The 23,335-nt window shown below is 42.0% G+C and overlaps 2 protein-coding genes across 4 annotated transcripts in view; one reads left to right on the top strand and one right to left on the bottom strand.

Moving 5' to 3' along the window:
- Nucleotides 1–23,335, bottom strand: part of LOC139108808 (cyclin-dependent kinase 4) — a 52,623-nt gene that overhangs the window by 5,707 nt on the left and 23,581 nt on the right. The window contains exons 2-3 of one of the 3 annotated variants that reach the window (XM_070667403.1): nucleotides 3,116–3,648; nucleotides 1,417–1,539 (exon numbers count right to left, since the gene is read on the bottom strand). Coding sequence is in view for 1 of the 3 variants with exons in the window: in XM_070667404.1 (XP_070523505.1) it covers nucleotides 437–674 (238 nt within the window). In the remaining 2 variants the exon portion in view is untranslated. Of the gene's footprint in view, nucleotides 1–436; nucleotides 906–1,416; nucleotides 1,540–3,115; nucleotides 3,649–23,335 lie in introns of those variants that run through there. The other 2 variants (XM_070667402.1, XM_070667404.1) reach the window with 2 other exon arrangements.
- Nucleotides 7,492–22,948, top strand: Pwn (calcium-binding EGF-like domain-containing protein pawn). Its single transcript, XM_070667415.1, has 16 exons — nucleotides 7,492–8,050; nucleotides 15,717–16,029; nucleotides 16,111–16,446; nucleotides 16,546–16,772; nucleotides 17,003–17,830; nucleotides 17,911–18,087; nucleotides 18,254–18,452; nucleotides 18,608–18,849; nucleotides 18,923–19,050; nucleotides 19,138–19,408; nucleotides 19,511–19,727; nucleotides 19,809–19,934; nucleotides 20,033–20,115; nucleotides 20,262–20,386; nucleotides 20,466–20,708; nucleotides 21,191–22,948. Exons 1-16 carry the CDS (start codon nucleotides 7,993–7,995, stop codon nucleotides 21,296–21,298), a joined length of 3,681 nt encoding a protein of 1,226 aa, XP_070523516.1. The 5' UTR covers nucleotides 7,492–7,992; the 3' UTR covers nucleotides 21,299–22,948.

Below are 23,335 nucleotides of genomic sequence, written 5' to 3'. Positions count from 1 at the left end.
CTTGGAATTTTTGCTCGTCAACGGCACCGGCGTTGGAAACAAACTCGAATCGATTTTTCATCCGGGGGTCCCTGCGAAGAAGCGATCGGCAAATGTTCGCGGCGAAGGGATTTCGGGTATACCGGCCTTACACACGCAACGCAACGCGAGGATACGTTTTACGGCGGGATCCCTCACCTCGCCTCGCGTCAGCCGATAATGCAAAAAGAAGAAAACTACCGAAACCGGCCGCTCATATTTCACTGCGAGCTCTGCTTTCGAGAAGCCGGCTCGACCGATCTCTTTCTCTCCCGCGGTCCCCCCCTCCCCCTCCCCCCCTCTCCCGAAAGGTTCTTCGGCGCGTCTGTGCCGCGTTCCAGGCCTAGCGGGTCCGTGAGCGGCGGCAAAACCCCGAAATCGAATCCCCACATTCCGCGTTTACCTACCTAATACCTACCGATGCTGAGGTGCTGACCTCCCGCGTGAGGAGCGAAATAGCAGAAACCGCGAACGACGCGTACACTACGCGGTGGGCTGCGAGGAGATAGCGAAGGCGGCGGTAAAGATGACGGCGACGATGACGACGGTAAGCGGCCGCGGAAGATAGAACGGCGATAGGAGAAGGCGGCGAGGCGGACGGACGGACGGACGGGCACGCCGCGCGCGCGAGACGCACAACACAACTGAAGATACATGTACGGCCCGGGCCTGAGCGCGCGCCGGAAACGATATTAACGAGTGCCTCGGCGGTACGTACTCGCTCGTAAGCACTCGCGCGAGACACAACGGGGTTATGCGCCGCACACAGGAGGCGACGACACGTCACGCGTACAAGCCGTACACCCAGCCCGTTCGCCGCTCACTACTACTCGCTAACCGCCGGCCAACGAATCGTCAGGCTGTATCCGGCAATCCGCCGTTTCAGCCGGCAGGAGATCCGGCACAGACCGAGCTGTGGGTCAAGCCGAACAACCGAGGCTCGTCACGTCGGCCTCAAGCCTCAACGGATCCGATCAGTTGACGGCGGGCCCTCGAGCGGGTTGGCCGGTTTCCGAAGGGATTGTTCATCGTTGCGTTTTATGCATGCGGTCTCTCTCTCTCTCTCTTTCTCTTTCTTTTCCTTCTTTGCAGCTGCCGTTCTATTTTCCAGCTCGAACCACGATCGGATTACCGAAGTAAGCACACTTCATTGCTTCAGAAAAAAAAGAAAAAAAAGAAAAAAAAAAAAAAAAAAAGCGAAAACGTACGTTTAAAAGACAACTTAAAAAAAAAATTTTGCGACAATTTGATGTTACAGAAATATTTGTCTAATCGTAAGTATTGACAATAAATATTTTATCTTATTTATAATTTAGATAAAAAAAAATAAAAAAAAGGAATTAATTTTTTTTTCTCTCTCTCTATTTTTTAGAGCAGTCAACATTCTGTTGTACTTACATATTTATGGCCACAGTAAGCGATCCCTAGAGCGGACGGCGCGTCGTTTAAATAGACTTTACAGGTGACGGAGGAGGTATAACTTTTCGTCATCTTGCGGAACCTTAGTTTGGGAAGCGCTGGCTGAAAGAGAAAGGGAGAGTGCGCCGCTATTTCGAAGACCCCCAAAAGCTTTTGTGAATCGCTGTTTCGGAGGGACGCGACGCGACGCGGTACCGCAGCCGATAGCCCGTTTTCGAATTACTGAATGGCAGCGCACGCGATACGCTCCGCCGTTTATATGAACGGAACGGAGTGGAGCGGGATTGCGATTTCTCGGCGATACGTTCGCGGAAATGTATGACGTTTCAGCCGTGTACTACCTGTTTACGGTATAGGAATGTGATTCACTACGCTCAGTCAGTCATCCTAGAGTAACACGTCATTCGATTCAAGTCTAGAGCAATAGTCGGGGGCGATTCTTGGACGGTATCCAAACATATTAAACGCCGGATTCTCTTCTGGGAAATGCAAGCTTTCGGCAATTCGGTCAGCGAAGCCATTCGCCGATCAATCGTCCCGAGTGTTCCACCGAAAAAAAAAAAAAAAAAAAAGGAAAGAAAAAAGGAAAAAAAAAAAAACTTGCAAAGCTACAACAGCCCGAGTACGCAACATGTTTAGAAAGAAGTCAAATTAATTTGTAAGAAACACGCAGGCACGTACGGCATACCCAACCCATACACCCGTACACAAAATGAGACCGCGGAGTTCAATAGCCGCGTTAGCATGCGAAGGATGCGCGGCGGCTTTAGAAACGAGGAGGGCCCGGGGTGACAATCGGTTACGAATTACCGTTTTGCTTAATGAAGATTACCGAGATCTACAACAACAGCCTTATCCGTCGCGCGACGATGAATGACTTCTATTTCTTTTTTCTTCTTCTTTTTTTTTTTTTTTTAATCAGCAGAGAACGGACGCGATAGAAATCGAAATGTATAGCTCGACGTTCGAAAGATAATTCGTGGACTGAGTCACATTCGCGGTTTATCGAGAGCTGATTGTCAATACGCGACTTTGACGTGGAAGTAATAAGATTATTATTCTTCTGCCAAATTACATTACATAACAATTACGTTCGGCGGTCACGAGGCATATACAATCGGGCGTAAGTTTCCGAAGTAATTTCCTTTCGATTTCACTGAGAAACGAGAATAATAAAAAAAAAAAGAAGCACTTATCCGCTCGCGAGAAGTCGGGCGAACACGAGAATTCCGTGGCGTTCTCACCGGCGCCGACACGAACGGGGAGGGCAGACGTCTCTCGCTGAACGTTTTACCATTCTAGACCACTCGTCTTTATCAGTAGCACAAACACGTGATAAACCTTTTTAATCAAGCTGTTATATTTACAGACACCCAATTCTATCTCGAACTAAAAGCGAGATAGATACGCCGACACAGCATGTATTATTTTCACACCTCCGCGACGAACGTATCTTCGCGCGTTTAGTAAAAAAAAAAAAAAAAAAAAGAAAAAAGAAAGAAAAAGAAAATAATCTCTTATGTCGTCCGAGTCGGAATTAAGTCTTGCGATGTAATTCCTACCCGCTGTCTACGGTAACGCAGGAATATATCATCCCGGGACGCGCGGTAAACGCACGGAAAGGAGAAAGCGCCCGTGGTAAGAGAGAAAAGCAAGGGTAAACAAGAAGAGAACGCACCAGTGCAGCCTCACTGCATCCTCGAACGCGGTCGGCGCGACGGCCAGACAGTAACGCAGGACCACGTGCTCGCAGGCGTCGGACGCGCTCGCAGGCCGGCTGGCAGACGTTCCTGGTGAGCTCGTCGATCGTCATCACGGCCGTCATCACGCTGAAGGCGGCGCCAGGTTGCGGATGACCCGGGCGCTCTTCTTCGCGGCGCGGCGGGGACCGGCCGGGAGGGCCTCACTTTCGTGGCCTCTCTCTCGCTCTTTCTCTTTCTCACGCGGCACGGCGACGAGCGTGATGTTGCGCGCTCCGAGACATGAATGGAATGCTTCCTCTGGCGGGCGATGCACGCACGCAAAAGACGAGCCTCGACACTGGAATGGAATGGACTGAGGGGTTCCAGCCACGGGTCTGGCCCCGGGAGTGGGGCCGGCTCTCTCGCCAGACCCTTTACAGGGCTTGCTTTAATATCAGGAACGTATCTTCTATGCCGAATCAGCTCCGTTATGTATGTGAACGCGGCGTCCTGCGTGAACGCTCCAGCACTGCAATATTGCAAACAGTATAATTGTGTTAAAAAAAATTAAATAAATATATATATATTTGTTAATCGATTTTTTCTTTTCTTTTTTTTTAATTGTTAAACGGAACATTTTTAGCCAGTTTATTTATATTTAGTATTTTATTAATTTTATTAATAATTGCAAGCACGTCTTTATTGCATATATATCTTCGAATGACTGACTAACGCGCTGCGCTCGTTTATGATTAGAAGACCTTTCGTCCGCGTCATTCGGTTATTCAACCAGCTCATGCAAAATTATTCTACGTGACGAACCAGTGATGCATCTAACGCCGCCTGTTTCTATAAGTGCAGTAACGCAGTGACGCATGCTGCAGCCAGATGAACGTATGAATCAGTGACCATTATTGCCGCCCAACGAGCTATTGTACTTTCGGCCGTCCGCGTGGCTAACAAATCCGGAAAGATGACCGATAATCAATTGAAATAACGACCGAAGATCTCCTGTTTCTCCTCTCTTCCTATCTTGTTTCATTTGCTTTCACAAACTTCTTTTTTTTTTTTTCTCTCTCTCTCTTTCACAGTCAATTAACGAGATATTGTACTTCCGGTCAATTAATCTTAGAACTATATTTTGATTAACGTTAGCCTTTTTCAACTTTATTACTATTGCATCGTGAAATCGAATGAAAACTGCTATTTATTACTGCGAGTATCGCATTTTGTATTGATAATTGAGGCAGGAAGAATTAGATTAGATAGCAAGGCGAGTCCTTTAATCTTATGTTAGTAGCAACGGATGGCGCGACGCACGATACATTCCACATGGAAAATATCCGGCTGGGTCTGGAAAAATAAAGAAGACCTATCCTCCGTTACGTGCCGAATAATAAGGGCCCGATGCACCGACAAAGTAACTATTTCTTTGTCGTAATGGGCCCTCATTAAAATATTCAAACCGCCTAGAAGAGGAATGCGCATTTTAATTGCAGATTGTTTCCGAGAATCCACATAGTGGGCATATGTGGCCTCCAGAATTTACTTTATTTCTGAATGGGGACTTAATTCTCGGTTTTAATTTCCAAGCCGCGGTAAAAATGTATTGGGACGCTCTCGAAGGAAAATAATAAAGGATATAATGCTGGGGTTGTCTTTAGACGTTGCACCGAGAGAAACACCTGGAGAACGTCTACACCTGGTTGCTCATAGAAGTCCTTTCATCGTGTTTTAGCGCGGTACTCTGAGAGGGACGGTGAAAGCACAATGAACCAACTGTAACCCTAGAAAACATGTCGATATGCACTTAAGTTTCTTATCGATACATCGAAAGAAAATGTATTTATACGCTGCAGTCTAAGGAGAAAAAAAAAAAAAAAATTAAATATATCTTACGCGAGCAAAAATCGCGTCCAGGTCATCCGTTCGCGCTCACTTTTGACGCGATCTTGCGCTTCGCCAACGCTAAACCAATCTGGCAAGGAGCCGAGCTCCTTGCTCGTTGGCGCTTTTAGCGTTTTCTGATATAACGTACGCGAAATAGGACGTGGGTTAGTGGCTCCTTTATTTTCGTTCCAGCGCGGACCGAACAATGGGGGATCTAAATTGGGCAAAAACCAGTCCGACATCTAGTTTGGTAAGGTCGGAGAGGCATTCTGGTGCACAGTGGGACCAGGAGCAACGCCAGGGGGTTAGCCGAGAAGGGCAAGCCGGGCAAGAACGGCAGAAGGCAGGAAAAGAAAAAGTGAGGCCAGAGGGAGGCACGTCGATGGACTCACAATGCGGCGAGAATCGTACAAAGCGACCAAGATCGGCGATCGATCCAGCGAAAAGCGTTCTGGAGTTCCCTCAGAAGCCGCAGATCGACTCCGCAAAAATAAAAATCGCGATCACCACGGGGAAGATCTGTTTTGCGTTTATGCTATTCTACCACCCGCCTAGTTAGTTCACTGCACTCTCGAGTTATAACGCAAATTTCGTTTTATTTATTAATTATATCTATATCTATATATAATAAAATATTTTTATAAATAAATAATCTTTGCCGGGTATAATTACCTAATTAAAAAATTTGCTTATTCGTATATCTATTAATGATAAAAGGCACGAGAGGATCACGAGTTATCAGTTGAGTCAGACTTGTGCGCACGACGCATCATATGTTGGCAGAAATCGGTAAAAGATGAACTGAAATTACCGACGAATAATTCGAGATACCTTCGTTAGAGGAATATGTAGATAATTATAAGTCATACTTGTAATTAACAGCCGCTGCTTGACATAAAAAAATTTTTTTTTTTAAGCAAAAAGTAGACAGAAGCTTATATAAAATTTCAATTGTAACAGCTTTAAAAAGAAGTGACATTAATGATATTTCGAGGCTCCCGTACTCGAGATGCATTGAAATCCCGTTAGCTATACATGTGCGCAACTTTACACACGTTACACAATTACTTACAATTACTTGATTGTACAATGTACATGAAGCAGAATTTTAATGACATTTCTAAAGATAATTCTCTTAAATTAAAATTGTTTTTTATTTTATTTCTATTTTCTCTATTATTCTAAAGCTTTATTTTACAAGTTATACTCAGGAAACTTTGTAAAAAAAAAATCTGTAAAATATGTAATACATTTTAAAATAAATCACAGAAAAAAAAGAAAAAAAAATTGCGTTTTCTGAATCTGACGATTTCAATTCCCACTAAGCTTTCCATTTCTATTTTCCGTTTTTACGCCGCCGAAAGCCTACCTGTTTCCAGTTTAGAGAACTGGATACACAGACTATGGTCAAAAGTTATACAGTATCGGTCCCGCAGGTAGAGCGGCAGGCAGGTAGACACGCTTCGTCGCAGAAAATGTTGGGAGAAAGAGAGAAAGAGTGATGGAAGTGGGGAAAAAAGACTGCTTTACGGAGTAGGAATGGTGGCAGAAAGCCATGGCATAGTAGAAGTTAGCCACGAAGACGACGTACATACCCGACGTACTTTCAGCGGTGCACAGTGCACCATAGCTATGGCATAGTTAAAGTGGGAGAAACCGTGTATGACCGTTCTCAGTCTGAGCCAGTCTCGTGTGAACGACCGTGAAGTGTACCTCGGATAGTGCACGTTCAGGACCTTGAGTCCTATCCTTTCCGCACTGACACGAGCTGCAGGATAACCAGCTGTTAATCAACCTAAACTTAGTGCTCTCATCGCCGTGCACCGTTTCACCCTCGGATTTCAATAGAAAAAAGAAAAGAAAGAAGAAAGAACCTAGTCGGCATTGCTGATTATTCGTTCTCTCAAGAAGAAACTTATTGCTCCACTTCTACGCTTTTTGATGTGTGCCTCACAAATGTTTTTTATGTGAATTAATTATTGAGGAAATTGCACTGGATTTCGCGAATTGAGATATTATATCGAGAACCTCGTTGGTTTTTTTTTTTTTTTTTTTTTTGATTGATTCGTTATTCTGCATTAATTTAATTTGTTAAAGAGATTGCAATATTGTTTTTAAAATTGTAATTGTTATTTTGTAAATTTATTACGTTGCTATACTATTTTTTTTTTTTTTTGTAAAGAGTACTTTACGTTTTAATCAGTCCAAGAAATATTTGTACGTTTTTAATTATAAAATTGAGATTTTATTATTTTTTTTTCTTTTTAAGGAAGTAATAATTGTTACTAAAATTATTTTGTTAAATATAATTATATCCAATTTTACGTTTTAATAAAATTTACAAGTTTTCTTTGTAAGAGTTAAAAGAAAATTATTTTAAAAAAAAGTTCCGACAAGAAACTTATTCATTTTTTTTTTTTTTTAAGTAATTCAAAGTAAAATACAACTTAAAGCGAAATAACGAGATAACATGAATATTACAAATATGCAAAAAAGAAAAAAATAGTCGGCTTTGTGAAACAAACTATCTCATCGAATATTAAATTAAAGTCCGGCATATTGACCAAAAACCTGACGTGTACGGCAGTCTGATCCGCCGCCAAGTAGGTCAACCGGCGTGTGCGAGAGTGCGAGACTGAGTAAAAGAAAAAAAAAAGAAACATTACAAGTGGCAGGATAAGGGAAGAGAGAAAGACAGAGAAAGAGAGAGAGAGAAAGGAAGAGGGCAAAGGAGGGAAAAAAAAAAAAGAATGGCGTGCCGTAGGCAGCGCTCGTGAAGTCGACTTTCCTGATGTCCAGCGGCTCGTTGTAGGCATGTTATCTAAAATGGCGGACATTGGCAGACACCACAGCTCGTTTCGAATTGTCAAAGATCGACTTGGGTGCGCGGAATCCTGAAGGGATCCACGCGGCATCGCGTTAATCACATTTACATCCTTGATCTCATTAAGGATAAACCGGGGTGCAGAAGCAGTCTGCGATCATGACGGGACCCATTGGGTCGAAGGTCCTCGCGACCTTGACGATCCTTATACTAGCCGGTAAGTTTGAATAAAGAGAAGTTTGGAATAAGACAGCGAATTAAAATGAAAGAGAAGTCTATACACGTGAGACTCCTAAAGCACTTTGGAATTTATCTGACCCACGATTGTAATATCGTTAATTGTAAATACCTTTTTTTTTTTTTCTTAATAAAATACAATTTTAAATAAATGCTACGAGATAGATTTTTAAGATTCCGAAATATTTGGAGACATCAACGAGCGCAGTGCAATATCGTTGTGGCGACATTAACGCCGAATTTAAATATGTCAGCGTCGCGTTATTTTATTCGGGTGATTAGCGTAATTTACGAGAATTAAAATGCAACGTGTCTCGAACGTGTCACGAACCTGTCCGATAGGTTTTTTTTAACGGCGTGTCGGTATGCCCGTAACCGGTATCTTGACCTCCACCGAAAAATTTAATAGATTCGAGAACGTTGGATTGGCGTTCCATCGAGTCGCACTTACTAGCTATTAAATAATTCAGGAATATTTTATCATTTCCTCGTTGGACGTAATGTCTGTGAACTTTGCGAGAATTCCATCAACACGACTGTACTCATGTATGAATACTGATGTCTATTTTTTTTTTTTTTTTTTTCGACAAGCATGTCAAGAATTCATGCAAATATTACGCGGCTGCGTAAATAGAAGCACGTCCGGTTTCTCGCGGCGGCGTATGCGTCAGTACTACCTGAGGAGATAAGCGCTTTGATATCCGTGCCGTGTTATTACGCGTCTGGTTTCAATTATATGGAAATCTCATTTGTTAAATCAAGTTCGCAAACTCGATCCGCGGTACATACGAAATGACGAAGCGCACATACGAGAGTAACGTGGGATTTAATTAATTAATATCTCGCCGTGCGTTACAATAAGCTGCGCGGAGGAAACACCGCGTTCGCCGGGAGAGATTTCTCCGGTTTCGCGAATGGAAACGTTCGGAAGTCGTCACGCAGTCGGGTTGAACAGTTGGCGACGAAAATTACGAAACGCGTGCGGACATGTGCAATTCGTTCGATACCGCTTTGAAGCCCGCATAAAATTGTAGAAGTCGAATAAACGTGACGTGACCTAGATTTTTCTCACTCGTCATCGACACGTCGCTCCCGTAGCTTTCGTGAGTTTTACCGTCGTCACGTCGGACTTTCCGTTTACGCAAGAAGAGATATTTGCATGAAGCCACCAACGTCATCGCGAAGGCGCGCGCGGGAGCAACGACACCGCGAATTCTACGTACGTATATCCGGCATAGAGTTTCATCACTCCCCCTGACTTTCGCCCGACCGCACGAACCGTGAAAGTGTCACCAAATCGCTGCGTGGACGGTGGAACAAAAAGCGAAGGCTAACGTTCGAAACTACGCTCGTAGAATTCGCCACCTCGATGATGCGCCGAGATAAGAGTCCACTTATCTGCGAAAAAAAAAAAATTTGCAAAAGCGAAAGTCGAAAGTCGAATTTCAACCGTGACCTGTACTTTACGTTGCGCGAAATGCGACGCCAATTGTAACGGCCGTCGTGGTTCGTAAACGAGAATAACGTCGATTTTTCCAGCCCCGCGTTATCAAATTGCACCCGCGCGAATACGAATTGTCGCGTTTACCAGCGAAAAGAATAAATATTGGGCTGGAATGGTGTACCGTTAACTCTGCCGTTACCGCCTCGAGAGACGGCACATAGCACGGTATACACGTCCATGGGTAAGCCCCTGTCAGGTTTCTTTCCTGCTTCTTTACGGTTGCGTTAGACAAAATTTATTGACGTTTACTTAGCGCGAGAAAAAAAAAAGAAAAGAAAAAGAGAGAGAAAGAAAAAAAAATAAAAAACAGTTAAATTGGTCACGGTGTTAAAAAATTATTAGCGTGTTCCAGTTTGCTTCGCCTTGTTTCTATTATTATTTCAAATATGTGTCAATTAAAAATTGGGGAAACAGATAGGATACCGAAGGAGTGGTGCGCTCAGTGGTCGTGTTCGAGTTCGCTCCACTGCAAACAATAAAAGATTACTCGACTACTCGAGATTTAATGCAAGAGCTATTAAAGCGCGCGCACGTTATGAGAAATTTGTCGAGGCCGTGAGAACCGGATCGATCTTTTGAATTAGATGGGACAGGCCGGAGATTCTCATGCTCTAATCGGTACTCTTTTTTTCCAAGTCGTCCACGCGCGTAATCGCCCTAATGTCGGCTTCGGGTCAATAGTCATTATCGCCGGGATTATCAACTGAAAGGCGTTCGAGAGAACCGGTGATATATTTTTTTTAAGGCTTAGCTTCGTTCTCTTTCTTTCGTCGTTCGCAGGTACATCGATTACGGCGAGTGATGCTCCGTAAGAAGCTAATTAACGAAGTAAAAGTACCGCTGAAGATCGTCGCGCTGCATAGGTACTCTCTCGCATATCTGCCCGCTAATTATTTCGAGTACGATCGCACGGAGGCGACGCGACGTTTCGTCTCGTCTGACCGAGAGCGGGTATCGCGGTTCTCGTCGACGAGATGCAGAATATTCCGGTCCCCACGAGAGACCCGGCGAGACTGCATTCCGTTCATTACAACGGTGGCGTCGCTTGCTATGCAATTCACCTACATTCTCACGGCTTCTCCGGCTCGCATTAGAGAGATCATAATGCCCGCGAACTCCGTTACTCGTTTGCGGCGCGCAAACTGTAAAAAATATATATCTTTCATTAATGCGCGCCCGATAAAACGTCGCCGCGGGCTGCACCCGAAACAGACCGGCTGCAGTTTTAAATAGACGACTTCGGCGGCTTCGACGAAATTTATTTCGCGCTTACTCGATCGTTGTTACCTTGGCCGACGAAAAAAGTAGCAGCCGCACCAGCCGCCGCTCGAACATCGCGATTTATTTACTTAATTGCCTGATTACTCTGTAATAATAATTATCCATAACTATTATTCGCTCGTAACGCTTTTGATCGATACTTTGCTAATGTGTGCTCAACGTTTTATTTTTCATAACTTGACATACTTTTCAAAGGGATAACTGTATACCAGTCGGGAATCTCATTTACGCCGGGCGTTGCATTTTCATTGAGATTAAATTATGTTCTCTTCTGCACTGTGTACTCTACCAATTGTCAGCTCCGTCAGACAATAATGCAGGAGTTTGTTTGTAATTGCGATGTATTATCCTGTTACGCGAAATGTCCTATTGTCGAGAACATCGGGCTTCTTGCGGCTTTCAGGTGTAACTAGACTTGCAACAGATAGTTCGCGGTGCATATATTATGCTGGATGCCATTGAAAGGAGATGCCGTGAGAATGCCAGGCGAATTACACACCCGTCGCTATTCCAAGGGTCTGATAACTTTTATTATTATGCGGAAGTGAGCGGAGTACGCATCCTAAGCTTTTCCAGAATTTCCGTCGGCGTCCGCGTATTTAAATGACATTCAAAGTACGCGCAGGAAGAAAGCCACGAAGAATCTCGCCACATCCGCTACCGCATTTTTTTTTATTTACACGTATTTAATTGTAGTAACGTTTGCATATAAAATAATTAATTATTTCAAGCATTTACGTCGAATCTGACTATTTAAATATTATATATATTTTCCAACGAGAGTTAATTTAAGGTAACTCTTAGCGATCGCGATTTATCGTATTTTAATGTCATTAGTTGTTTTATCATTACTTCACATCAGCCTTTGCCGTTGCGATTTAATTACGATAACAGAGCACTACGCGTGCTGCAACGGTGCATCGTAATGAAAAGAAAAAAAGAAAGAAGTCCATGTACGGAACGCGTTTGAATGCAGGCTCTAAGACCGAGGTCCGTAATAGATGTAGTTACGTCGAAGTTTGAGGTAAATAATCAAATCTGATTGGCGATTTTTTTAAAGCTCGCTACGTTGTTGTAAAGTCCCGGGAGTCGATCGCATCGAAGAGAACAATCGCGTCGGTCGATGATTTATTGGGTGTGTGCGATGCGCGGCGGAGGCGAGGCTTCTTCGGGAGAATATTTACGAGCCCGGCCGCGGCGAACCGACTCGCGGAGGCACAAATGTGCTTTTTACCTGAACGATCGGCACCCTTCGCTAATGAATAATTAATAGTCGACGCCGCGGTCGGCCAGCAACGCGAGCGGCTTTAATCGCTCGGCTGGACCGGCGCGCCGGCAGCAACTTCTTCGGGGTCTAGGGATCTCGAGGAGGCTTAGCCGCCTATTATCTCGCGGTACCGCTCGGATGATGAGCGCTGATTATGTTCACGTTTTATCAATTTCCACTTTTGCAGATACGACAATTTTGCGCGACCGTAATTGCGACGACGCGAAATGTATAATTTCCTTGACGAGGCTGTTTCGCGATATTATACAATTCCGGTATTCTCGTAATTCGCCTTGTGGAAAGAATAATTGATTGAAACCTTTACGGTAACTCATATAGCCGACCGATTGTTATTATCTAATTTTCTAGTATTGCCTGCAATTTAAATGTCAGCCCGAACATCTTATTGATTCAGAAACAATTCCGTATATGATTAGAAGTTTTTTTTTTTTTTTTTTTTCTTTTATGTACGCTGTTCGGAGAGAAACGTAGATAATTTTGATTTGATACTGCCGATCTTGTTTCGCGCTATTGTCGTCAAAGGTGAAAGTCGCGAGAAGAGGGAAAGGCCCCTGGAAGGAAAAAGAAAAAACGGTTCTCTAATATGCACACTTTCTACGATAAGTAAGAAATGCATCTTTGTGATCTTGCAAACGTCACGTCGGCTGCGAGGATATTTAAGCGGTCATGTACGTACGTTCCATTAGGTGGACGCGATTAATTGTTTTGTCCGGCGTATTCCATATTTATAGGCGATATTTAGGTCGGCCTGGGTATTATCGAAACATCGTGATCTATGCCACGGTGCGTCGTCTTAGTTTCACTTAAATTGCTTCGCGCGTCGCTGCATCCCCGCGCGAAAGACACGCTATTATTCGACACGTGTACGAAATGGAAGTCGCGGTTTGGAATCCTCAAAAGAGAGCCCGCTACTCAGGACTCGAGTGTGAATCAGTTGACTTGAAAGTCGTTAAACTGGATATTACATGCGCGTTTAAAGAAAAAAAAAAAATTATAATTATCCGACAGATTACATCACGGAATAAAAATTTTGTTTGGTTACGGTTGAAGTTTGATAAGACAAGCGAGTAGGTAGAAGTTCCGGGTTTAGTTTCAATTTTTTTAATTTAAAAAAAAATTAAAAAAAAGGACCGGAACCATTTAATTTACGGTATTCTTCGATTACAGTTACCGCCGACTTTAGTTCTTTTTTTTTTAATTCTTTTTTTCGCCGTTTGATTGAGATACGTAAGTCTTAATTCTAATTCCTTTTTGCACAATCTACGTTAATGGTTTTAAGTTCGATGCAGATTTTTAATTGTATTATACATACAGAGAAGTTTCATTACATAAAACGGAAATGCATTGGGCATCTTTATCCTCTTTGGTGCTTTTATTTTGTAATTATAACATTAAGGAAGCAAGGCTTAGAAAATTGCGAGACAAACGTTTCATTTGCGGTGCAATTCCATGTGAAACGGATGAGCGTGTTATGATAATATTAAATGTGTTATCGCCAATCATGTGGGAAGAAGAACTTCACGAGAAAAATTCAACGTATGCTAGCCTACCCTTTCTTACGCGATAATAAATTAATTACATGAGCGAGAGTCACTCTCTTGGATTGATCTTTGATAATTTCTCAATCATATAATTCTTTTGTAAACTTGATGCTACTCGAGCATTTTATATCTAAAGTTCAACACTATTCTGCTTCCGTTATAACGATTTCTTAATTTTTTTTTTTTACAATGTGTTTTTTTTGTGCCTTTTCTTGCTGTGGATTTTAAAGAACGGAAAATTGCGTACCTCAAAAATTTTACCGGCCATCAAATGCGAACGTTCATCTTCGCCAGCTGTTTCTGCAACGTTTGACAAACGTTTTTACGTTATATACATTACATTATCGTCGCCGAGTTAAAACTCGGTTAAAAGCAATCGACGAAAATTAAGTACCCATTAAAGCCGTCCGTCCGATCTCTAAACGAAACCAATTTTACTACTTTTGTCTCGGCAAAACTATCGCGAGTGTAATCGAGACAAGTGGCCGGCCGTAGCGGTCACTTCCGTATATTCCATGATTGGCTTTCCTATCGGGAGGAATCTAAGACCGCTGATCGATTTCGACGCGGCAATCGCCAGCGATGCGCCCGACTGCCGATGTCATTGAACCTTTTTACCTTCGATTGAAAGGCGCAAGGTGCTATCGGGGCGCGAGAAGGAGAGGTGAACCGAGGCTGTAAGAGCTCTAGAGGTGAACAGAGCGCAATCGTAATTTCATACCCGTCACGTTCGCGATTGGTCAAACGGCTCGATACCGGCCTCGAGAATGTCAACCGCTCAAGTACCGTTCACCTCGACGGATTGACTGTGGAACTCGACTGTCGACTTTTTTTTTTTTCTTTTTCACTCGGCATGGATCATCGTACTGGCTGATCCGCCCTTTCGCGAGAAGGAGAGACCGGTGAGATCACCTGACTGCTCGAGGGCAGGGTCACGGATACACCTTCCCGATGGTCTTGAAAATTCCCGCTTAATTTACGTGCCGAAGAATTTGTCCCGAAATCGAAAAGGTTTCCTCCCCCTCCCTCTCACTTTTTCCTCTTAATTGTTTGCGCAAGTATTCCACTTTAATTCTCGATCATCGCGTAATATGTCGCTCCGAGAGGAAAAAAAAAAGTAAAAAAGAAAAAAAAATTAAAGAAGGATTTATATCGTGCAAAATTAATTCGTCGAGGAAACGAGATTATTTACGGTGCGACAGATAACCGGAATGGTTGCGATAAATTTTCGCTAGCCCAGCACAAAGGGCTATTTCGCGTATCTGCGGCAATCGTGCGATTTTAACAGTTTCCTTCCGGAACCTTTCTCGTTTAATAGGGTCGAGGTGCGAATCCAACGTATACCGTAAAGTACCTTTTCAGAGTACCGTTTGAGTGCGAAATTATTTCATCTGTGTCTCGATCAAGTGCGCGAGATCTTTCTCACGCGAGGCATGGCAGGGCTAATTACGCCCTAATGACGATATAATTATACATTTTTTTTTTTTTTTTTTTTACGCGATGGAATGAGGAAGTGACCACTGCGATTCAGCATGCCCTTTTTTTTCATCCGCTGCAACAATCCAGCGGTATATTCGCGACCCAGCCCTGTGCCCTGGCCTCTTTATTCCTTTGCATACCGGCACGTCGGCGCTAAAACGCAATTTGGTCTTTTGTGAACGGTCGCGTTGATGAGATATCACGAAAAAGGTTCATCAACCTTATATGCAAGTAATATATACCGCGGGTCCCTCGAGCATGGCGAGTATTCCTTATACGACCGTAAGTCTAATAGTCTTCACTTCAGTGGTTTACCGTTTTAATATTCGCGTAAAGTACGAGCATGCATTACTATTAGGTTTATCGCCCTCACATAAGAGATGTGTAATAAAATCGAGCATAAGTACAATTTCCTGTAGCATCATTAATAGAACACAAAAATTATATATGCGTGCACAAAGTGTCTTTTCTTTTTCTTTTTTTCTTTTCTCTCTAAAAAATTGAAATTATATAAACGTACGTAATTTTTTATCATTATTACTATTACTTTCAGATGTGTTGGCGATACAGAACGATAAAACGTCCTCCCGGATGTCTCGGGAAAACATCGTGCTGAGTGCCAGCGCTTACACTGGTCCCGAAAAAACATCGAGTGGAAGCCAGTTGGACGAGACGCGAACTTTTCAAAAAACTAGTCCAGCGTTTCAGCTGGAAAGCTCGAAAAACTTTAACGATTACGACAGGGAAGAGACTATCGTGTTCAAAGATACGATCCACGACGAGACCGTCGACGAGCTGACGTCGTCCAAGCACGTTGCCCACATCGACGGCAACAACATAGAAGCAAAAGCTGGGGAGTACTATCAGTAAGTTCGATTTCGTTTTTATTTGCTCGAAATAAATATTTGCTCGAGGACGGATTGTAAAATGATCGTTGTCGCGAGTAGCATAGCGCCCACCAGCAGCGAGTCGATGTCGGGGGAAGGACAAGGGGCTCCGCTGAGAGTAGATCTTCTGTCGGAGCCCCATCAGCTGGCTGGCGCGCCGAGGCAACAAGTACAACATTTACTATTAACGGATCAGCAGCGGCGAGGTCGTCAAGAAATCCCGAAGACCTATAGCGACCACGCGCCTCCGCCGATCCTGCAAACCGCCTCGCCAGGTCAGAGACAAGCGAATCCTGACATACAGGATATAATCACCGGTATCGTTAAGCTGCTCAACGGCAACGTAAACGTGGCCGCTAACACCGTCAGGCCGTTGAGGCCGATACAAGCCACGAGGTGAGCCGAATAAATTCGAATTTATTATAATATTTTCACGTGTAAAAAAAAATTACGAAGGACCGTCTGATTATTGGTAACGACATAAAAAATTTGCAGGATTAATAATAGAGGACCGCCTAGAATATCGGACGTGCCGCCGTTGCTGACGGATTTTGACACTCCCGGTATGAGTCCACCACCGCCGCCACCGTCATCTCATCCTTATCCGTTCGAGAAGCCCCCTGCACTTGACAAGCCACTGGAGAGACCGATTAGGCCCTTCATCAGCGGGGTACCATTACCGGAGCAAGTCGTGCCGCCTTGGAGCTGGGACTCTTCACATAGTACGTTCCATACATCCGCAAATAATTATGCATTAATTAATCATTTATTTTGTATGGATGCTTTAACATAGCGGAACGTAAATATATGAAAGAAAATAATTTTCCGGATAGTTTAATGAAATAAAAGTTATTTAATTATAATTATAAAGCAACCTTTTTAATTTCATTCTTTTTCTTATTAAAATTAATCGAAAAAATTATATTACATTTTTTTTCTTTTTTTTTTTAAGGCAACAGACGTCCAGCACCGCCTTACAAACCTTCGCTACCATCGCTGGATTCCTCTTTCCATCGCGATAAAAATCTTTCGACGACCGAACATTCGTATGATTTAAAACCGGAATCCGAAACACCTCACGAGAGTTTTACAATAAAGAAAGATGCTAGTCATCAAGAAACACTCGAAAACAAAGATAGTAAAAATAATACGAGAAATTCTAGTGCCGATAAAAATCGTGTTGAAACCTCGGCAGCTAACGAATCGACTACTCAGAACGCGACGAAGAAGATCGAACACGAAGAATCCACGAAAAAGCATCATTTAATTCACAAATATCATACGCCGTCAAAAGAAAACAAGATCAACAGCGAGGAAACGTTGATTCTCGGTCTCGCTACGAACATCGTTTCTGCCCACACGACGCAACGCGTGGAATCTTCGGTAACGTCCTCAAACGATCACATTAAAATTACGAAGCCGTCGAAAAGCGAGGAAAAATTGTCCACAGTACCCAAAGGGGAAAAGCCAATTGAGAAAACTACCTCGAAGATATTTTCGACCAGCACCCTGAATATCGAGACCAGTTCGTCCGTTCAAGTGATCGAAACTACGTCGACGAAAACTCTTCGGCCGACCGCGACCACCGTGAAATCAAGCGTTGATTCTCACTTCGGTGTGGCCTTAGAACCTAGTAGAACCTCGGACATCGAATTTATAGAATCGACATCCAGCGTCTCCACGCCCACCGACGGCCTCCCTACGACTTACTCAACGAGCTCGATCACGATGGAGAAGAGCGAAGTCGTTCGTCCCACGACTTCAATTGCAAAAAATACGGGTGCGTAAAAAGACTCGAATTTATTTATAAAAAAAAATTTAGTATAGATTAATAAATAATTTGTGAAATAATTGCAATAGAATCTACTGAACGTTATCGGCCACGACCAGGAATCGTCCTCGACGATACTTTAGATTATACCGGAGCACAAAAGCTGCCAAGTCAAAGGCCTTATACACCTTCGAGAATCGTTCCATCTCTCGGTGACGTCTTTGACGTAACAGTTTCGGCGATCCAGGGACCCGGAGGAAGTTCAGGTAACAGAATTATAAATTAATATGGACTTTACGTCATTTTTGTAGCGGTGCACATTGAATTATTAATTAATTTAGTTCCTCGTTAATTTTTAATGCAACAGAACTTTGTACGCGATATATTTTTTTAATTACTTTATTTTATTTTATATTATTTTTTTTTAATCAGGCGAGAGCATTAGAGTGTCTCTAAATTCGGCTGGCGGTGACGTCATATTAACTTCCGCAGTGGGCGGAGAAGGTTTCGTGAGTATCGACGGTAAAAGAACGTATTTGAATTTGTTCGATCACACAGATCGGACGCTTGTACCCACACACGTGCAATCGCAATCGACTAGAACTCAGCTGCCGCCTAACATCGCTACTGGGTACGATTCGATTTCGTAAGCCTTTTTTTTTTAAATATAGAGAGCATATAAAAATTAATATACGTATATATCTTTCAAAAAAATTGTACAAGATGAACTTTTGTTAATTGAGATAAAAGTGACACGGAAATGGTTTTCTATTTTTTTTTGGCCAGTCTCGCAATTCCGCAACCGGACATTCCTGTTGCCACATCCCGCCCGAATGGATCAAATCGAAGGCAGCCACCCTTATATCGAAGACCTACGCAGCCACCTGTCAGAATAGATACGTGTATCGTGGGCGACACGAGCACGTGCGACGCGAGCCAACACGAAGCCTGCGCGACGGTTCAAGGCGTATCAGCTTGTCACTGCAAGCCAGGATATGCGAGATTGCAGCATTCTCTGCCGTGCAAAAGTTGGTAAACTATCGAGAATTGCGAAATGCACGCTTACGATCCGTAGTTAACGTTCGATATTTTAATTTTCAGAGATTGTCAGTATCGTTGTGTCAATCAGAGTCGATAAATTTTACGACAAAAAAGTCGTATGGGATCGAGGACTAGCTGATAAAGATTCGGAATCTTATCAAACTCTTGCTTACGAGGCGAACAGAGCTGTGAGTTATATTATTATTGATTTTTCAGAATATTAACGAAACGTTTAAATAACTTATTACATACTTAATTTTTTTTTTTTTTTACAGGTCGAGTCTGCCATGTCTATGACACCGTTTTCAGATGAATATATGGGATCTCTTATAAATAATATTTATCAAGGCGATATCAGTCAAGGGCAAGGTGGAGTTTTCGTAAACGCTACTTTAAAGCTCACTTACGAACCGAGAACGATCAGGCCAAGCTTAGCCGGCGAACTTCAAAGACATTTGTTAGGCGTTATTCATCGAAAAAATAATAACATCGGAAACAGTGCTTTGTACGTGGATAGTCCACCAGGATCTATATCGAACTTGCAAGGTAATAATCGAGCCTTGGTGGCCGTATCAAACAGATATGTTATCTTCAAAGGAACAGTAGAACGAGAACTTTTATCATAAAAATAAATCTCTGGATTTACAGATCTAGATGAATGTGCCTCGTCGGAATTGAACGACTGCCATTCATCCGCCAGCTGTATTAATAATTTTGGCGGCTTTACGTGCTTCTGCAATTCAGGATTAAGGGATCCTCATAAAAATGATCCTAACGAATCGGGGAGAACGTGTTTGTCATGCCCCTCGACCTATTGCAATAATCGCGGAACCTGCTCTTATCAGGGAGATCAGATGCAGTGCGCGTAAGTAAATTTGCGACTCGCTCAACAGGATCGTATATTCGTCAAGTGCGTAAGCAATTCTTTTTTTTTTTTTATCTTTAGATGCACCGGCAATTATTACGGCGCGCAATGCGAGGTTGACGGCGAGGTTCTAGGCGTCGCTATTGGAGCATCTGTAGCCGCGTTAATAATCATAGTTCTTACTCTAGTCTGTCTCGTTATGTGGAGGTAATCAACGCGAAAGCAAATAAATTTTTTTCTTATGAAATCGCTAATTTTACTATGTGTATTAATGTTATTAATTTAACTGTACTTATATTTTGCAGTCGTAAATGGTCTCGCGAACAAAAATCTGCGGGTTCTCCGGTTTACGGTTACATTCAAGGTGGTATACCAGGTACCCTTCCAGGTAAGACTAGCAGTTAAATAAACTTAATTTTTTGCTGGTAGATATAAATTAAAAAAAAAAAAAAAAAAAAAAAAAAATAAAAATAAAAAAAAAAATTTTTTTAATTAAAAAATAAAAAAATAAAAAATGCAAATAATTGTTTATAGGCACTTTGGCAAGGGTCGGTTCTGTAGGTACTCTGGCGTCTGTAAAACAAGGTCCCCCAACTAACTTACCGCCCTATATGTGGGCACATTTCGGAGAGCACATGGCTACAGCAAATCTGTACGCGGTACGCACCAATTTTTTTTTTTTTTTTAATTAATACTTAATAATAATAATTATTTTTTATTTAATTTTATTATTCAAAGACTGAACCTATGGGTCCCACGCGACCGAGCTCGGCGATGTTCGGTTATCCACCTATGAGCGTTCACGGAACATTGCCTCCGGTCCCATTACCGCGACTTCAGACCCAATCACGGCCAAGACCAAGACCTCAACAAGATCCGGATAGCTCGGATTCCGAGCCGCAAGATAAAGACAGAGCTGACCTAATTCCGCAGAGCAGTGGCTTTCATGTACCGAGGCCAAAGTCGAGATCTTCATTAGCGGTAAGCATTTGTTTAACTAATTCAGCGCGTATTATATTAATGTCGCAAGAAAAATCGATTAAACGAATTATGCGCGTACGCGAAAAGAATTCATCTACTCATTTGCAAAATTTTATTTACAAATTAAACAACCGACGTAGAGAGTAATAAGAATTTAATGGAAAAACTTTATTACGTTAATTGAAATCCAATAGAATTTATCCAATAGAGATTAAAAGAAGCAAAGAGATATGCAATAATTATAAAGCCAATTCCCATGATCCTGAAAGAAATCCGATAATACCGCAAAGAAATTTTCGATTAATTTATTTCAAATCGACTTATTTTCTATCAGTCGACTCCTCTTCATTTTTCTCCGATCCCTCCTTTTCTCTTTTTCAATTTAATTCAAATTATACGTATAATATATTTAATTCCGATTCTTAATTTATTATTATTTTTATGATCCGGAAACTAATTGGCGGAAATAATTCATATTTCAGAATCAAAGTGGCATTTATAACGACGTGGAGTACGATCAGGGTGACGTTCATCATTTATCAAAGAACAATATCCCGATGTCAACGTACAGGCCGTATTACAGAACGTGAAATTCACGGCGCGAGAAGCGATACGTTCGCGCACATTGTCGCGGGGGGGGGTGGTACTAAATAACCCATTGTGAATTTTATCGTCTAAAGTGCTCAATAAATAGTGCATTAGGACGCGATGCGGTGCCGCTGGTGCTGGCGCAAGGTAATCCCACTGTGGGAAACGGCGACTTGTTCCAACAAATTCGTCTGAGCAAACGTACCGTATATACGGAAGATTTGTACACGCGGAATGAAAGTGCGCCCGTTCGTATCCCGTGCGTATTAAGCGGATTAAATCTAGCTCCCTCGCAAAAGTCGTGTTCTTGTAGTCACGCGATATCGTGCTTGCGATAGGTCAATTAACTTTTTAATGTAACATTTACGCAAATATTTATTATTCAGTTTCGTTACTTAGGTTTAGATACTTCGTAAAATCCAAAAAGTCCGTCTACATCGGACAGTTTTAATGAAAGAGATGCACGTACGCGGTGGAGTTATGAATATAAATATATATATATATATTTTTGATTACTTTTTAATTAACTCGTTATCACTGTTAGCTCAATACTCAGAATAAAAATAATTTATATAAGACCAGACTGTTTACGATTAGTTGTAACTGTTCAGCAGAAACTAACTGCTGCGTTATAAATAATTAAATAATTTCGCGCGCAGGAAATCTAATTTTTACAATGTTAAATTACTTTAAGGAGTTAAGAGCATAATTGTATCCGATATAATTACAATTAATTTATTGAACTCTTCCCGAAAAAAGGTTTACCGAGACCCGAGGACGGCGAATAATTTTTCTTAACGCGTCACGAAGCATTAGTATTCTAATTCATTAAGCACTCGATGTAATTACATATTTTTTTAGATTGAATACAAATCCCTATTTAAAAAAGCATGCAGGTGTAGAAGTTTCATTGTTGCCTGCCGCCGACCATTGTTTATGTATCCCGACCGCTATCTCAGCGCAGCTTGATACGATACAAAAGAATGCATACACCGAACATTGCGTCGAATATTAATTTTAATGTACGACGAAATTGTAACTCCCAGTTACGTCGCGATATCTCCATCAGATTAAATTTATTGTACTTTCCGTTATTAACGTCCTAAATAATTAATGTCCGAATGTATATTTAAATTACGTTTAAAGAAACGAAAGGTGCTTTAAGTATTACGTAAGACACGTGCAACCGTAATTTGTTGCCGGAAGTTATTAAATGTAAAGCAGTCGCCTTTAAGGAAAAAGCCAAGAGCAAATGAAATACGCAAGGCGTGCGCTCTGTAATATCTAATGTTAATTGCAATTAAAATTAGTTAAAAAAATTTTTTTCTCCAACCTGCTACTGTATAAACCGACACGTATTGTACAGCAGAAAATTAATGAAAACACGAAGCTATGAAATTAAATAGCAATAATGAGTAATAAAACAAGAGCAATTAATTAAACTGTAATTAACGTTTAATTAAAACACAACTGGAGCAATAAATTACCGTCTTCACGTTTAATTATTTACGAAATTTTTACGACGAGAAAAATGCAAATAAAATATATAACGCTAGCGATGTACTCAGCTTCTCTGTAAATTATTATATCGGATTATATTCAGCTAAAAGGAAACCGAATAAATAATAAGGCATTACGGGATTACGATCGCAGATAAAGCTCTGTTTGATTTCGAGTAATATCTGAAAATTTTAATAATTACGATTCCGTTGTCGCGGCAACAAAGTCGCGCTGCGCACGTGAAACGTCATCGATCCGCGGTGACATACACCCAGCCGGGACAATATTGAAATAAAACATTTAACCAGGTAAACTCCCAACGAATGAACACTAGATACGTGCGTATTGGTATAAGTAGGAGAGGTGAACAACCTCGATCGATTTCCACCGAGAAAGCTGTGGCTGACTGCACAATGTTTCAAACGTTTTATACTTCTTTAAGTTCGCGAGGTTTTTTTTTTTTTTTTCGCTGTACAAAATTTCGCTCGTGCTCCAATGTTAAAACACTAGCCGCCGTAATCTTAATCTCGAATTCGACG

Source organism: Cardiocondyla obscurior, linkage group LG16 (genome assembly GCF_019399895.1).
Source record: "Cardiocondyla obscurior isolate alpha-2009 linkage group LG16, Cobs3.1, whole genome shotgun sequence".
Taxonomy (NCBI): Eukaryota; Metazoa; Arthropoda; class Insecta; order Hymenoptera; family Formicidae; genus Cardiocondyla; species Cardiocondyla obscurior.
Note: the sequence above shows the minus strand (reverse complement) of the source record. Positions and strands in the feature narration are given on the sequence as shown.